The 14422-nt window shown below is 40.7% G+C and overlaps 1 protein-coding gene across 2 annotated transcripts in view; it reads left to right on the top strand.

The window, feature by feature from the left end:
• Window positions 1–14422, top strand: part of Cep83 (centrosomal protein 83kDa) — an 80788-nt gene that overhangs the window by 55207 nt on the left and 11159 nt on the right. For both annotated transcript variants that reach the window (XM_013023041.1, XM_013023049.1), the window contains 3 exons: window positions 2582–2657; window positions 8565–8722; window positions 12370–12499. In XM_013023041.1, the coding sequence (XP_012878495.1) occupies window positions 2582–2657; window positions 8565–8722; window positions 12370–12499 (364 nt within the window). The remainder of the gene's footprint in view (window positions 1–2581; window positions 2658–8564; window positions 8723–12369; window positions 12500–14422) is intronic.

Below are 14422 nucleotides of genomic sequence, written 5' to 3'. Positions count from 1 at the left end.
GGCAATGTCATTCTTTCTGATGGAGGCATAGAATTCCATTGTGTATATATACCACATTTTCTTGATCCATTCATCTACTGAGGGGCATCTGGGTATTGACTTTTGACAATAGAGAAATCACATGTACAACCTTTCTTGTCATATTATTTTGAGACTAACAGAAAATAAAGGCAAGGAGTTACAGTAGAACCTTTACCATCCATTATGGTATGACTAGTGATGTTTAACTATTAATACCTAAAGTTAGATTAATTACAATTCTAAGAAATTAAATTAATCATACCAGCCCAGCCACATGTCTGATGCTCTATAGCAACTTGAAGATAGATAGGGATTGTAGGTAATTTCATCATCAAAGTACTTTGCCAGATAGCACTATTGGTCTGTTAAGGGCCAAGATTCTGACTTTGGTATTTTCCAGGATATTCAGAACCTACGGAACTACATTCAGCATGCATAGGCACTCTATAAATATTCATTCAAAGTTGAAATAGCACGTATGAGCTGTGTGCCATAGAAAATCTATACCACAAGCAACTGTTGGCTGGCTACCTTGTACTTTGAAAGGAACTTGGAACTTCACCTTAATATTATTTTAAAATTTCTATTTAAATGTTCCCACAGCTGAATTCTCCATTGTAACTTGGTCCTCTATTCTGTCTCCTATTTCTACTTCCATAATTACTTCTAAAGTCTAAAGTAATTATAGTCTATTATTACCTAACTTATTTATCCTTCATTTTGATTTCTACTTAGCCAACTATTCATTAAAATGCGTGCGTGTGTGTGTGTGTGTGTGTGTGTGTGTGTGTGAGATCCAAGGCCTTACACATACTAGGTTAGTACTTTATACCCTCCATCTGTCCTTCACCAACTTTCTCTACTGTAGCCTTCAAATCCCTGTTTATTATCAATCAATGTTTTGCACTTCCATACCAAGTAAAAAATAAAAATCTTCAGTAAAACTTGACTTTCTACTAATGACATATATAATCTGGAAACTCTTTTAAGTGAAAATTATTATACCCTTGCCCTGCAAGAAAAGATCAACAAGGGAAATGAACATTTGTAAACTCAGACCATATTGTTTGACTAACTTTCATTAAAAGTGATTTTTCCTTCGGTATTTTTGCATTCAGTTTATCTGTTTTCTTTTTCAGTTACTGATTTACAAGTTATTCCTTAGCATTTATTGAAGTCTTTGATGTCTGTCTCAACCATTTCTCTGTTTCTTAATCCCATGCCACCATTCTTAGAAACTGCCTATCCATATGCTTGAACTATACCTTTAACCTTATAATACTTGTGTCTTCACTATGGCATTCTTATCTGCATTCTGCTTCCACTTTCCATACACATAGCTGCATCCTGGCCTTGTCATCTTCTAAGTAACTCCCTTCAAAGACATAAGTGCCTTTTCTTTCTCTTTAGCTACTCCATTGAAACTGGTAGTTCTTTGTTTCTTTTTTCTTTAATTAAGTCTGTTAACCTGACTTTGCTACCTTTTCAGCTTAGCTTACTAGTAATAAGCATAGACTGGGAAATGAATTCTTTCACTTTCTTGATATCTTAAAATTTATTATCTCCCATCTGGTTTTATTCTTACCTTCCTTTCTATGATAGTGAAAATATTTTTTCTTTACTCCTAAAACAAATAGTAATTTTATTAATACTGTAACATCTTGCTTCATCTTTCACACTTTTTTCCATGTATATTATATAAAATCTTTGCTTTTCTGTGTCAGACCCTTGTTTTGCCTTCAAGGTCTAGTTCAGATTTCATGTCTTTTCCATAGTTTTTACTGATCCCCTACTGAACTTTATTGTACTTTCCCATACATTAGTCTTCCAATATGACTTACTATCTTTTGAAATATGAGACAACTTAAATATTCAAAGCCTAAGCATAAGAGAAACTACAGTTTATTCCTAAATCCACTACATTGTGTTTGGAAAAAATCTTTTTAACTATTGTATATGGAGATTTGAAACTGTTAATATATCTAAACCATTAGATGCTTATTAAGGTTCATTTTGTTTAGGATTCATTATTCCTTAAAATATTAAATGTAACGATCTTAAATCATGAATTTTTTCCTAAGAATATATATATATATATATATATATATATATATTTTTTTTTTTGGGTCTGGTCGTGGGGCCTGAACTCTGGGCCTGGGCGCTGTCCCTCAGCTCTTCAGCTCAAGGCTAGCTCTCTACCACATGAGCCACAGCACCACTTCTGACTTTTTTCTTTTTGCTTATGTGGTGCTGAAGAATTGAACCTAGGGCCTCATGCATGCAAGGCAAGCGCTCTACCACTGAGCCACCTTCCCAGTCCATCCTAAGAATATCTTAACATTAGTTTTAGATTCTAGCACAGTACTTTTTCAGCAAAGTGTGTTGTTTTAGTTACATATGAAGATGGATTAGCTTCTAGAAGTCTACACCTTTGTGATAGCACCAACCACTTTGCCTAGTACAGTGCTTGGTAGACAATAGATATTCAATGAAATGGTTATCTTATTTGGTAAAATGAATTATGGATTTGTTGTGTCTTCTGTTGACTTGTGGTTTTTAGGTTAAAACTTCAACAACAAATTGTGAATGTTGAAAATGCAGAGAAACAAAAGAATGAGAATTCTGATCTGAAGCAGGTATGATGCTTTTATTTTTAAAGCACTTTAAAATTGTGTTTTGTGCCAGGCACTGGTGGCTCATACCTGTAATTCCAGCTCTCAAAAGACCCAAGATCTGAGGATCAGAGTTCAAAGGCAGAATAATTCAAGAGACTCTCCAGCTGGGCTAGGGAGGTAGCTCAAGTGGTAGAGTGGCAGCCATGAGCAGAAAAGATGAGCTCAAGGCCCTGGTACTGACACATACACACAAAAAAATGATATTTTGTAGTTACTGGAATGTCTTATATAACTCTAATGATCTGATCACAACAACTGATAAGTTGATGAGTGATATGTAAAAGAAAATACTTCAACTTCTGTTTTAATTTAGTAAACTAGTTTTGCTGACATTTGTATTAATGTATTTATATGCTGTGGCCCATGACAAATTTAAGAAATGTATATAAAGGGCAGTATTTTAATAATCAGAACTTTAAATTTATTATTATTGGCATGATTATTATTATTATTTTGGTGGTTAATTGAAGATAAGAGTCTCAAGAACATTCCTGCCTGATCTGGCCTTGAGCCGCAATCCTCAGGTCTCAGTCTTGTGAGTAGCTAGGATTATACGTGTCAGCCACTGGCATTGTATAAAATTTTAATTTTAATTAGCTTAAGAGTTGGTTAGAAATATTGCCTATATTTTAAGTCAATTAATTGGCTTGTAACCTTTATCTATTATTGGCCATATCTCTGTGAAATCTAAGAATTATATTTATGGAAAAAAGTAAAAGAAAAATTTATATAATGTTAGGCCAAAATACAGAAGAGTATTCTTTCTGAATTCTCTTTTACTTATTATTTAAAATGAGGTTTTTGTCTATATACTATGAAGTAGTGAAAATTCCATTTTTAGGATTTATGCTTTTATGTTACCTGAGATTGCTTTACATGTGCAGACCTGGTTCTTAAATATCAACTAGGAGGACATAACATTTGAGTCTCTGGGAGCAATTACCTGGTGTCGTTGGCATTGTGATTTCTGTCATCCCATGAATGTAGAAGCGTTAATCTCATTGAAGGCTGCTTATTTGGAAACTATAATGTACATTTAAAGTTTGCCATTCTACTATTAGTCTACACAAAGACATTCATTCTCAGAATCCTGAAGATCCCCATTTTACTTTGTTCTGTGGATACATAGTCCTATTTTATTTGGCTTTAATACCTTCAGGAAGTAATGACATTATTTCCCATTTATTTAATAAAAGGAAAATGTAACCCAGGCAGAAAGTAACCCAAAAGACCACGTGGACAGAAGTCAAGTGGAGGAAAAGATTTATTGCCAGCAGAGCTGACAAGGCCAAGTTCTCATGAGGAAAGGGAGAAAATGGCACCATGGCTCCTTGGGAGGCCCCTTATATCATGGGGGGCCAGAAGTGGGAGGTGCCTTACCTCCTGCGCAAGTGCTGCCATCAAAGGCAGAGACTAGGTCTGTGAGGTGGGCATTTCCTCACATTTTCCCCCTTTTTGCTTTAATATGTGCATTACTGGGCAGGGAATATGGGCGAAGGTCTTGTCTTCTGGAGCTCCTTCCTGCTGAGAAGGGGGCACTGTAGTCAATGAGGGGGAGGTACTATACACAAAGTTGACCCAAGGTCGTGGTGGTTATGAAGATTTTACTTGTCCAGAGCAGGGTCCTCTGGTTCCTCAATGACTGAAGGAAGACTGGGTCCGATCTTTTTTATCCGTAGAGATAGGGGTCCAGTTGGCTCAGAGGCAGATGGGAATCCAGTGTGGACATCCCTGAATCTGTATGGCTGTGGGAGTAGAGTTACTGAGTAGGATCCCTCCCACTTAGCTGAGAGCTTGGTGGAGCCAGGTGGGGTCCACCTCAGAGGATGGGTAAGGGGAATCTGAGGGGTCGCTAGGAGAGCCTACTAAAGCCATCAACAATGAGATCGCAGGGGAAGGGCGTAAGGTAATGGAGGCTCCAAATCTGGCCAAGAGATCTCTACCCAGCAGTGGAACTGGACAGTGGAGGATAACAAGAAAGGAGTGACAGAAGGCCACTCCTGAAAAAAGACAAATGATGGGGGGAGAGGCGGTTGGGGTTTGTAAGGTTTTCCCTCCACCCCGACTATGGAGGTATCGGCTAGGTAGGTCTGGCCATGGAACTCAGTGTACACTGAATGCATAGCACCTGTGTCCACCAAAAGCTAGGTCATCCTACTTGCAACCATGATTGTCACCCTGGGCTCCTGCATGGTGATAGGAGTGGTCGGGGCCAGGAGTCCAAGACCTCCTCAGTCTTCTTTGGCTGCCAGTCCCAGAGTGCCAGGAGGGGATGATGCCACAGCCTCTGAGAAGATGATGGATAGTCCATGGTCCAATGCCCTGAAACCTTACACTTGGGGCATGGTTGGGTTGGCTCACATGGCTGTGGGCAGGCTGGGTCCCACATTGGTAGCACGGCTTCTTCAGGATGCAGGTTTCCCTCCAGTGCCCCTTTCAACCACAGACATAGCAGGGCTCAGGTGGACCCCCTCAGAAAAGGGTTGCAAGGCCGGAGGCTGGTAGATTTTTGGCTAGCATTTGGTATTCGAGCTGTTTGGCCTTTTCCTCCCTGCTGTGATACACCTTAAAGGCTGCCTACATAGCCTTACCAGTGGGGATTAGGGGCCCCCTGTCTAGTTTTTTAAATTTATCCTAGATGTCTGGAGCAGACTGATAAAATATAAAATGAGTCATTAAACAGAGTTGTCTGTCCACAGACTCAGGGTCTAGGTTAGTGTATTGAAGGAGGGTCTGACTCAGTCTGGCCCAAAAGGCAGATGGGTTTTCATTTTTGTCTTGTATGACCGTGGCCATTGTATCATAGTTGAGGGCTTTGTAGCCCGCCTGGTTGAGACCCTCCATTTTACAGTCAATAAATTAGTTTCACCTTTGGCGACCACCTTGGGAATTGTAATCCCAGTGAGGCTCCTGGTCAGGCACTGCCTCAGTCCCAATTGGGTGATAGGGGGTGGTCTGGTGGTTCTCATCTGCATGGGCCTTTTCCCAAACATCCTGCTGTTGCCCTGGTAGAAGGGTACTATTCAAGGTTATATCTTGAATACACATCATGCCAGGTTACCTCATAGGATAGAAATACATGCTGAAGCTCCTTGATGTAGGCAGTAGGATTGGCATTGTGCTAGGTCATTTAATGAGAACAGCATATGCACTGTAACTATGCCATTGGCCCCTGCCACCTCGCGTAATGGGAGAATTAGGGCTAAAGTAGAATTCTGATCTGTAGCAGGCCCTGGGTAAGGATGGTGCTCAATGTTTCTGTAAGGCATGTAACAACTTCCAGGACATCTTTCAGCTGAGACAGCTGGTTTGCAGTGGCCAAGCCAGGTGTGCTTTTGTCCTGTGAGGGAGGTGGGGGGGGGTGTTACCGAGAGAAGGGGGCCTTGGCCTTGGATGGTGCGGGAGCAGAGGGTGTGGGAATGGGTGACCAGTGGATTGAGGGCTGTGGGATCAATTGGGGGGGGGAGGGGCTGCCACCTCTGATGGAAGTCCCATCCCCTTCAGTGGAAGTCCCACCTCCTTCAGTGGAAGTCCAGTCTCCTCCGGTGCAGCCTAAGGGTCTGTTGCCCCACCTGTTTGAAATGGCAACTCATCTGGAATAGAGTCTGGGTTATGAGCTGGAGGCCTTGTGGCCAAGAGTAGTTGAGAAGGAGAACATAAGGACTCAGGAAGAAGTTTAGTTTGGAGGAAGGAGAGAAAGAAAGAAAGCATCTATGTAGCTGGCCTCCTTTAACCTGCCTGACTGCCTGCAGAAATTGGATAGATCCCATATAATAATTGGGATCCCATGAATGGGCCATGTGGACTTATTGTCCAGTGAATATTCAGATCTCAGTACAGAAGTATCTGAGCTCCTGTGAATCAATGTCAGATTCAAGTTGGAGCACTTTTAGATTATTTTAAGAGATAACCCAAGGGGAAGTCCTGAGGAATGTTAGGAATATTAGAGATTGTGTTCCTCCCAAGGTAAGTAGTCTGGAACCAAAAGCTTCCTGCAGAGCGTCCTTGGCAGTGCAATTTGGCTCAAAAAAGAGGTCCTCACGTTTCTCCACAGCGTCCCTGGGCCACCGAGGCCTTGGAAATGTGGCTTAGATACTTGGCCAAGTTTTTTTTGGGGGGGGCGGTGCTGAAGACCCCTGCCAGAGGTATGGAGCCTGTACTATGAAATCTGAGCCTCTCTTCACTTACCTGGGGGTAGGACTTGATCATCTGCTGGCAGACGTGTAGGAGGCATTTGATCAGCAGGAAACCAGCTCGGAGGTCTTTGGAGGCCTGCCTAGGACTGTGGGTTAGTTCTGGGGATCGCTGTCAGGGCCCTCCCAGTCACCAGGGGTTGGGGAGCAAATCCACTGGGGAGCCCTGTACAGGCCACCAAAATGAAAGGAAAATGTAACTCAGGCAGAAAGTAACCCAAAAGACCACGGGGACAGAAGTCAAGTAGAGGAAAAGATTTATTGCCAGCAGAGCTGACAAGACCAAGTTCTCATGAGAAAAGGGAGAAAATGGCGCCATCTGGCTCCTTGGAGGCCCCTTTTTATATGTCGGCGGCTGGAAGTGGGAGGTGCCTCACTGCGTAGGCACTGCCCTCGAAGGAGGAGATTAGATCTGCAAGGTGGGCATTTCCTTACATTTAATATATTACACCAAGAATCTTGGTTCTTGTTGGGTGTAGTGGCATATACCTATATTTCTTCTTCTTTTTTTTTTTTTTATTTTTTGGGTCCGGTAGTGGGGCCTGAACTCTGGGCCTGGGCGCTGTCCCTCAGCTCTTCAGCTCAAGGCTAGCTCTCTACCACTTGAGCCACAGCACCACTTTCCGGCATTTTTCTTTTTGCTTATGTGGTGCTGAGGAATTGAACCCGGGGCCTCATGCATGCAAGGCAAGCGCTCTACCACTGAGCCACCTTCCCAGCCCCTATACCTATATTTCTAACACAAAAGCTGAGGCAAAGGATTGTGAGTTTGAGGGCAGTCTGGGCTACATCATGAGCTCCTGTCTCCAAAAACAAAATTTTTCTTTTGGCCCTTGAATGTCCTTCTTTAGGTCCCTCTCTTTCTTGATTCTGTTTGCTCCTAACTGTCTCAGCGAATAGCTAAAAAGGTAAAAGGACATGAAAGGAAAATGAAGGCTTTTATTGTTTTTTAGTTGATAAAATAGCTTGTGGGAGATGTAGATAAAACTGAGCATAGCGTATAATATTTAGATATAACTTAGAGGCAGTGTGACTCTTTCTAGATTGTCCGTCTATAATGACATAATTACTTTTCATGAGGAAAAAGTACTCCCAGATGAAGGTAAATTAGGATGGAGTACAAGCCCCAAGTGTCATGCAGCTTGATAAATGCCTCTAAAGGCCAAGGAATCCCTAGGTTTCCTTAGATTTCTCAGAATACTTTCTGACAAACACTGGACATGCAAGATGCTTAGAAGTTAAGAAAAACAAGGCAAGAGTGGCCTGCTTTTATTATCCCCAACTATTCTGACTGTGCTGACAGCAAACTACGCAGAAGGGAGGCTGATTGTCAGGTATGTGGCAGGTTTCTTAAGTTGTTTCCCCATCTGACTTACATTCTCAGCCTAGTTTGTCTATGCTGAACTCCTCATAGCCTTTCTCCCACTCCCAATACTTCTTGTACCATGTGTATTTGGGGAAGAAAAGAAGGGAATCAGACCAAGGAACATTTAGTTATCAACCGTCTCTGGTTATAGAAGGAAATGTTGCTAGCTGCTGCTAGTTCTTAATGTTGGGGCATCCTTGAGAGCACCCCAGTACTTGTGAGGGGAGATAGTCAGTATCCCCTACTTCTCACATACCTTACTGTGTGTGTGTAGTGGTTTTATGTTTCTTTTTTTTCTTCTCTTTTAAGCAAGTCAGTCATTTGCAGATCCAGGTGACCTCACTGACACAGTCAGAGAATGACCTGTTGAATTCAAATGAAATGCTCAAGGAAACAGTGGAGAGATTAAAGCAGGAATGCCGAAGTTTAAGAAGCCAAGCTGAAAAAGCGCAACTAGAGGCTGAAAAGTAGGTTGTTCCTTTTTTTGTTAATGTAAGCTGTTTTCTCTTTTTGCTGCATAACATGTATTTTACTGATATGTTTATGTTTAGTTACAAATACCCTTGGATAGTATGCATTATGTAATATTTCTATAAAAATAAACTTTCGGGATAGCCTCAGTTGATTTTTAAAAAATTAAGAAGGCAAATAGCCTTTTAAAATTCCGCCTCAGCACAGTATTTTGCAAACTTTTCAAAGAAAAACTATTCAATTAGCAAACTTAAACATTCCTTCAGAATACCAGAGAACAGAGTGATGTGATTATAGTTGTGTGTAGGTGTTTGTGTGCGTGTGTGCATGCACATGTTTATTCTTGTGCACATAAAAACTTCCTTTTTGGAATTACTACCAGACCTTTGGATTTTCCTTTTGAAAAGATAATTTGGGCCTTGCATTTTGTTAGTAAAAGACAACAGAATAAACTAGTAGGAAAAGATTTATTCATTTATTTTGCTGGTCCTGGGTCTTGAGCCTGGGCATTGTCCTGAGCTTTTTTGCTCAAGGCTATAGTGCGCTAGCACTTGGGCTCCAGCTTAGCATTTTTATTTTATATTTATTTTTTGTGTGTGTGCTTAATTGGATAAGAGTTTCATGGACTTTCCTGGCTGACTTCAAACTTCTGTTGTCAGGTCTTTATCTTCTGAGTTGCTAGGATTATAGGCATTAACCACTGACTCCTGGCAGAAAAATTACTTTGGTTATTTTCATAGTCTTATATTCTCTGGACATTTTATTTAGATGTGGCAGAGGGGATAGGGATGCAGCTCAATGGTTGTGTCTGCTCACATGCATAAAGCCCTGCATTCAATCCCAGCATCATAAGGATAGAGAAATACATAGATGAATTATTTTGTGTTTTTTTTTGTTTATAAAATGTTGCTACATTTTTTTATTTCTATCTGTAAAATACTGTCTTCTCAAATTTGTTCTTCAATCATAAATTTTTTCCCCACTTTTTTCCTGTTATTTCATATTTTAAGACTTGTCCATAGGTTTATATGTAAAGTTGAATTTCAGGAAAAGGAGGTAAGAAAGATGTCATTCCAGGGAGTTTACTTTTTGTTGTTGTGTTGGTGGTGGTCATGGAGCTTGAACTCTGGACCTGGGGCTTTTCCTCAGCTCTTCAGCTCAAGGTGAGTACTCTACTGCTTGAGCCACACCACCACTTCCAGTTTTCTAGTGGTTTATTGGACTTGCCTGTCCAGGCTGGCTTTGACCTGTGATCCTCCGATCTCAGCCTCCTGAGTAGCTAGGATTATAGACATGAGCCACTGGCGCCCAGCTACTTTTTGTTTTTTATAAGCAAAAGATATTTTTTAAACCTCAGGAATAGAAATTAATATTTTATAAATCAAAGTATTTGAAATGATAATATAGCTAGCAAGTTTAAGTAGTTCTTAGTTTAGAATGTTATTTATAGGATTGTATAGAAGAAAACAATATATACTAATACAAACTAAAATATAATTTTAGTTTAAGTTAACCTACTTAAATTCTGTATCACCTTAGGGTGGTAATTCTTTTTTTTGTTTGTTTGTTTTTGTTTTTGTTTTTTTTTTTGCTTATGTGGTGCTGAGGAATCGAACCCAGGGTCTCATGCATGCAAGGCAAGCACTCTACCACTGAGCCACCTTCCCAGCCCCAGGGTGGTAATTCTTATTGTTTGTTCTCATTTGTAATGGCCACAGTAAGGACATTTAAAAGTGATATAAAATGAGCATACTATCTTTAAAGTTAAATTGTGATGTTATCTTAAAATATCATTTATATGAATTTTACTCTAATCAGAAAACATACTTCATTGACTTGATACCCAGCTTGATTTTCTTTTATCATCCTCCCCCCCTTTACTGGGATTTAAATGCATGCTTCCAGGACATTTTTGCTCTTATTATTTTGAGATAAGGTCTTGCCTTTCTCACAAGCTGGCCTGTATTTTGATCTTATACTTTCTCTGTGATCCTTTTAGCTACACTTTCTGTTGTAGCTGTGATGACAGGTATGCACTAGAACACCCAGCCTTGTTCTTGCTAGACAAACATTCTACTAAGCTATGCTTCCATCTCTGTTGTTGTAGTTGTTTTTGTTTGTTTCTTTGTTTCTCTTTTCTTTTTAGTGGTCTTAGGAATTGAATTCAAGGCCTTGGGCTTGTTAAACAGTTAGTTGTTCTACCATTTGATGTATGTCCCAACCTTTTCTTCTATTACTTAATTTTGAGTTACTTATTTATTACTTATTTATTATTTGAGTTATTTACTTATTTATTTATTTTTGAGTTCCTTTTTTACTATGCCCAGGCTAGCCTGGGCTGCAGTCCTCCTACTTGTGCTTTCCCATCTTGCTGAGGATGACAAGAGCACACCACTACCCCCAACCATTATTCTTCCCTAGTAGCTGTAATAATAAGTGTGTACCACCTGTGGACCAGTCCCATCCATTGTTTGGAGTTGGTTTTTTGTTTTTTTTGGTCATGGAGCCTGAACTCTGGGCCTGGGCGCTGTCCCTCAGCTCTTCAGCTCAAGGATAGCACTGTACCACATGAGCCACAGCACCACTTCTGGCTTTTTCGGCTTATGTGGTACTGAGGAATCAAATCCAGGGCCTCATGCATGCAAGGCAAGCACTCTACCACTGAGCCACCTTCCCAGCCCCATTGTTTGGCATTTTGATCACTTCTTTTTGCCTGGGTTGGCTTTGAACTTTGAACCCCTGATCATTGACCCCTTCTTCCAAAACAGCTGGGATCACAGTCTTGGCCTGCACTGTACTTTGTTTTTTGTTGTTGTTGCTTTTTCTTGAGGGGGAGGGGGTGGGCAATTCTGGAGCTTGAGCTCAAGGTTTTGGGCTTACTCTTCTGGCTTGAGGCTGTCATTCTACCACTTTAGACATACCTTCAACCCAGCTTTTAGCTAGTTCTTTTTGAGGTTTAGTTTTTGAGATTTGAGTTTAGTGGACTTTTCTGTCTGGACAGGTCTTGATCCACCATCCTCTGAATCACAGCTTCTAGAATAGCTAGGATTACATGTGTGAGCCACTGATGCCTGACTATGCTAGTTAGTTTTTAGATAGCATCTTGCTTCCTCCTTTGGCACACACCTGGACTGAGAACCACCTATCTTAGGCTCCCCTTTGAAGCTGGGATGATAAGCCTGGCTCCTTCTTTTTTTTTTTTTTTTGCTTATGTGCTGCTGAGGAATCGAACCCAGGGCCTCATGCATACAAGGCAAGCACTCTACCACTGAGCTAACTTCCCAGCCCCTAAGCCTGGCTCCTTCTATTTAGATTGAGTCTCATGGATTTTTCTGCCCAGGCTGGCCTGGAATCACAAGTCTTCTGATCTTGGCCTCCCACACACAATAAAAGACCTGGCAGAAGTACCTAACTTGAAGGGCATTTTTGAAAACAATATACTCACTGTTCTAATCCAGAGCCTGATTCATAAGAAATTCTCTGTAATGGTTGTATTAGTAAATCTGTGTCTATACACATATACATACAAACCTGCAATTGGAAAAGTGTTTGGTCAGCAATAGTGAATTTGTGTATACTCGGGATGATACTTATTATAAGAATTTATGTTAACTTCCATACTTTGCATATATTCTTCTGGCAGAACATTGGAAGAAAAACAAATACAGTGGTTGGAAGAAAAGCATAAGCTTCACGAGCGTATCAAAGACAGAGAAGAAAAGTATAATCAAGCTAAAGAGAAACTACAACGAGCTGCAACTGCTCAGAAAAAGGCAAGTAGTAGTGATAAACAGGGCACATTTAAACTAAGGGTAGGGCTTGATTTTGTTTAAAGTTGATTTGCACTTTACCCACATGGCTAGGATGACACTTATTGGTTGAGAAGGGAGTCTCATGAACTTTATAGCCCAGGCTAGCATCTAACCATGAGTTCAAGCTCAGCTTTTCAAGGCTAGTACTGATGGCATGAGCCATCAGCACTTCCGGCTTAATTCTTTTTTTTTTTTTTGCCAGTCCTGGGCCTTGGACTCAAGGCTTGCACTTTTGCTCAAAGTACTCTACCACTTGTCACAACTCCACTTCTGGTTTTTAAGTGGTTAATTGGAGATAAGTGTCTCACAAATTTTCTTGCCCAAGCTGGCTTTAAACCACAATCCTCAGATCTCAACCTCCTGAGTAGCAAGGATTAGAAGGTTAGCCTGGTGCCTGGCCTGGCTTGATTAATGTGGTTAGGCACTCTTTCAGCTATTCATAGCATCTCTGAGATTGTGATCAAAAGGCTTTGTTTTCAACTCAGAATTATAGGACAAATATATCTTTGGCCCAGCAGCAGGACCTGGGACTCAGTTACTGAGTTAGTAGTGTACAACTTTTATTCTACTTCAGCAAACCTAAGGCATGTTGTAGGAGTCGTCTATGACAGTATCTCCCTGTGGCAGTGATTGTCACCAGTAACTGGCTCACTAGAGCAGAGGCAATATGAGGTGAGAAAAACATACTCTTGGGTTGAGGTGCTAATATCTTACTATCTATATGTTTATTGGAAAGGAAAATTGTTTACATTTGCATAAGAGAAGATAACCAAATCATTCATAGGTCCTAAATTTGGAAGCTAAAGATGCTGGTCCTAGTCATCATTTTATGTTAGTGGGTTTAAGTACTGGACATGACTGTTAGTTGGAATGATGTTAGCTGGATAAAGGTCATCACTTCCCCACTCTCCTGGCTTCTGAATATTTTCTCTTTTCATATCCTAAAAGTAGTATAATTATTTGGATTATAAAATATTATGGGGGGGGATGGGAAGGGATGGGAAGGGGAAACAAAGGAGGAAGCCACAATGCTTGATAAGAAATGTACTCATTACCTTGCTCATGTAATTGTAAGCCATCTGTAAGGTATTTTCACAATTTTTTTAAAAAAAACATTATGTAAGCCAGGCACTGATGGCTCATACCTACGATGCTAGCGACTCAGGAGGCTGAGATCTGAGGATCATGGTTCAAAGCCACCCCCAGCAAGAAGGTCCATATGACTCTTATCTCCAATTAACCACCAGAAAACCGGAAGTGGTGCTGTGGCTCAAGTTGTAGAGCACTTGCCTTGAGCTGAAGAGCTCAGGGTCAGCGCCCAGGCCCAGAGTTCAGGCCCCACAACCGACCCAAAAAACAAACAAAAAAACATTATGTAAGATTACCAGTATTTTATACTTGTTGTTTTCCTTTCATTCCATATATGTACCGAGAATTATATGAATGTTGGTGGGATTTCACTGGATGTTTCAGTGACTTGTGATGACCTAGAAGGCCTACTTACGCTTCCTTTCACTGAAGCCAAGAAACATCTGAAGCCAGATTGTAGCCAGAAATCACAAGGAAGTATAAAAGCTGATTTTAAGGTTTAGGGTTAAATGTCTTAGAAGTTAGGTCCTAATTTTTGAGGTTAGTATGTGTTGACTTCTTTTAGAGCAAAGGTGACATCCAGTGGTGAAAGAGATTATCATCTAATCATAGGTTTATCAGAAAGAGGAAGAAGTAATGTTTTAAAAACCTAAAAGAGGGCTGGGAAGGTGGCTCAGTGGTAGAGTGCTTGCCTTGCATGCGTGAGGCCCTGGGTTCGATTCCTCAGCACCACATAAGCAAAAAGAAAAAAGCCGGAAGTGGCGCTGTGGCTCAAGTGGTAGAGCGCTAGCCTTG

The sequence above is a fragment of the Dipodomys ordii genome, unplaced genomic scaffold (genome assembly GCF_000151885.1).
Source record: "Dipodomys ordii isolate 6190 unplaced genomic scaffold, Dord_2.0 Scaffold3, whole genome shotgun sequence".
Classification (NCBI taxonomy): domain Eukaryota; kingdom Metazoa; phylum Chordata; class Mammalia; order Rodentia; family Heteromyidae; genus Dipodomys; species Dipodomys ordii.
The sequence above is the reverse complement of the archived record's forward strand: the minus strand, read 5'-3'. Positions and strand labels throughout refer to the sequence as shown.